The following is a 1826-nucleotide window of genomic DNA, read 5'->3' as shown; positions in this document are numbered from 1 at the left end:
AGCCCGCCAGCACCACCCTGGTCACATGCATGTTACCTACCATGATTCCAGAGTACCCGCCCTCCCTCCCTCCCTATTTTGTGGTGCGAGGACGCACCTTCCGGGAGAGGGGAGTAATGTCATGTCCCTGGACTCTTTGTGTTGTGTTTTCCCTCCCCAGGTGTGCCGTGTTCCCTTTAATTAGTCATTCCTTGCACCTGTGTTTTCCCAATCACCCAGTGTTTAAAAGCCCCAGTCCTTTCAGTTAGTGTTTGTCGGTCCTCAAACGTCATTCCTTGTGTTCCAGTGTCTCCTACGTTCCCCGTGTGATCATTAAAGACTGTGAATTTAAATTATCTCCGTGTTTCCTCGTTCCTCGCTCCTTGCCTCCCGAGAAGTGTGACATTTACTCCGTTGTCCATGAATAAAAATACTCACTTGAAGGAGCTGATGTTTGAGACTCAGTTGAAGGAGAGCTTGTAGTGGCTGGAGCTGCTGGGATATTTAGATTTACAATGGAAAAAAATTTTTTTTTTTTTCACATACAGTAAAATTTTTGCACTGCGAGAATTATTAAAATACATTAAATTGCTGTAATCTGTATGAATACAATATTGTTACTATTTCCTATCCCCAAATGTAAATTTAACACCGGGCTAGATGCTGATGTTTGATACTTGGAATTTGACATGAAATAAGCACAGTTATTATTACAATATATCACATTATCAATATCATTTTCCTATTACCACATTTACTTAATCATCCATGAAAAAAAATACTCACTTGTTTGAGACTCAGTTGAAAGAGCGCTTGTTGTGGCTGGGGCTGCTGGGACATTTAGATTTATGAAGAAATAAAATTATAATTTAAGTAATATTCATTGACATGCTTAAAAGAAAATGTCTGAATGTAATGAAATGATCTACTGAAATTATTAATTGAAGAATGTATGACATTAAGTGTAAACAGCATTACATATTGTATTACAGTAACAGGATATAAACATATTAACTGGTGGGACTCTGATGTTTGATACTGTGACTGTAAATGTTAGTACTGACCTGTAACCGTCTGCGCATTCAACCCCTGCAGAGAGAAGCAAAGTGCATAATTACTAGAGATGAAAACTCAAGTAATGAAAGTCTACGTCACAAAAAAAACGACTTAAACCTGGACTTTAATTCATTAACTGTCGACTTCAGACTTAAATTGCACTTAAATCCAGACGTTAGTGACCCACGAGGAGCAAAGTCAAGCATATTTTTCTAGATACCGCCATTTTGTGAGGTCATTTACTCCTGAATTAATCAACACTACGTTATGAATTAGTAACGTACTAATTTGCACAATACATAAACCCATTAACGACAAAAGAAGGCACAGCATATGAAAACCACACGACCAGTTTTAAAGGCCTCTTATTTATCTGTAAAATCCGCTCCGTGAACTTCAGAAACACTTTCACACATTCACTCCAAAGTATTTATGTACCGTACAGAAACTCTGATTGGTCCATTTTTAAACAAAATATTGTGATTGGTCAAACATGTTACTCGTCTTATTGTGATTGGTCAATCTTCACCGGTGCTGAGAAAAGAGACACTTTTAGCTGCAGCTTTTCATTTCTAACATAATTTACACAGCCATTAGGGTGTCTTTTGATGTCCTGTACATAAATAACTAATTTGCCATGATAACAAATGACTAAGAACAAGTGTGTGTTATATTAGGCTAAGTTTTTATATTCATAAAAAAAGCATTACTTGGCTCTTTAGATACATTTTCTAGATTTTGTTTCGTTTTGTGTAAGAGGATGCTATTTTGCTATGTCCAGGGCTGGACTG

At 37.2% G+C, this 1826-nt stretch overlaps 1 protein-coding gene across 1 annotated transcript in view; it reads right to left on the bottom strand.

Annotated features, from left to right (window-relative positions):
* The window catches only part of LOC107675247 (receptor-type tyrosine-protein phosphatase eta-like), a 43200-nt gene that overhangs the window by 23890 nt on the left and 17484 nt on the right, over positions 1–1826 (bottom strand). Inside the window, exons 2-3 of the mRNA XM_016469525.1 lie at positions 1044–1068; positions 418–474 (exon numbers count right to left, since the gene is read on the bottom strand). Coding sequence (XP_016325011.1) covers positions 418–474; positions 1044–1068 — 82 coding nt within the window. The remainder of the gene's footprint in view (positions 1–417; positions 475–1043; positions 1069–1826) is intronic.

This window comes from Sinocyclocheilus anshuiensis, unplaced genomic scaffold (genome assembly GCF_001515605.1).
Source record: "Sinocyclocheilus anshuiensis isolate Anshui unplaced genomic scaffold, SAMN03320099.WGS_v1.1 scaffold532, whole genome shotgun sequence".
Classification (NCBI taxonomy): domain Eukaryota; kingdom Metazoa; phylum Chordata; class Actinopteri; order Cypriniformes; family Cyprinidae; genus Sinocyclocheilus; species Sinocyclocheilus anshuiensis.
Note: the sequence above shows the minus strand (reverse complement) of the source record. Positions and strands in the feature narration are given on the sequence as shown.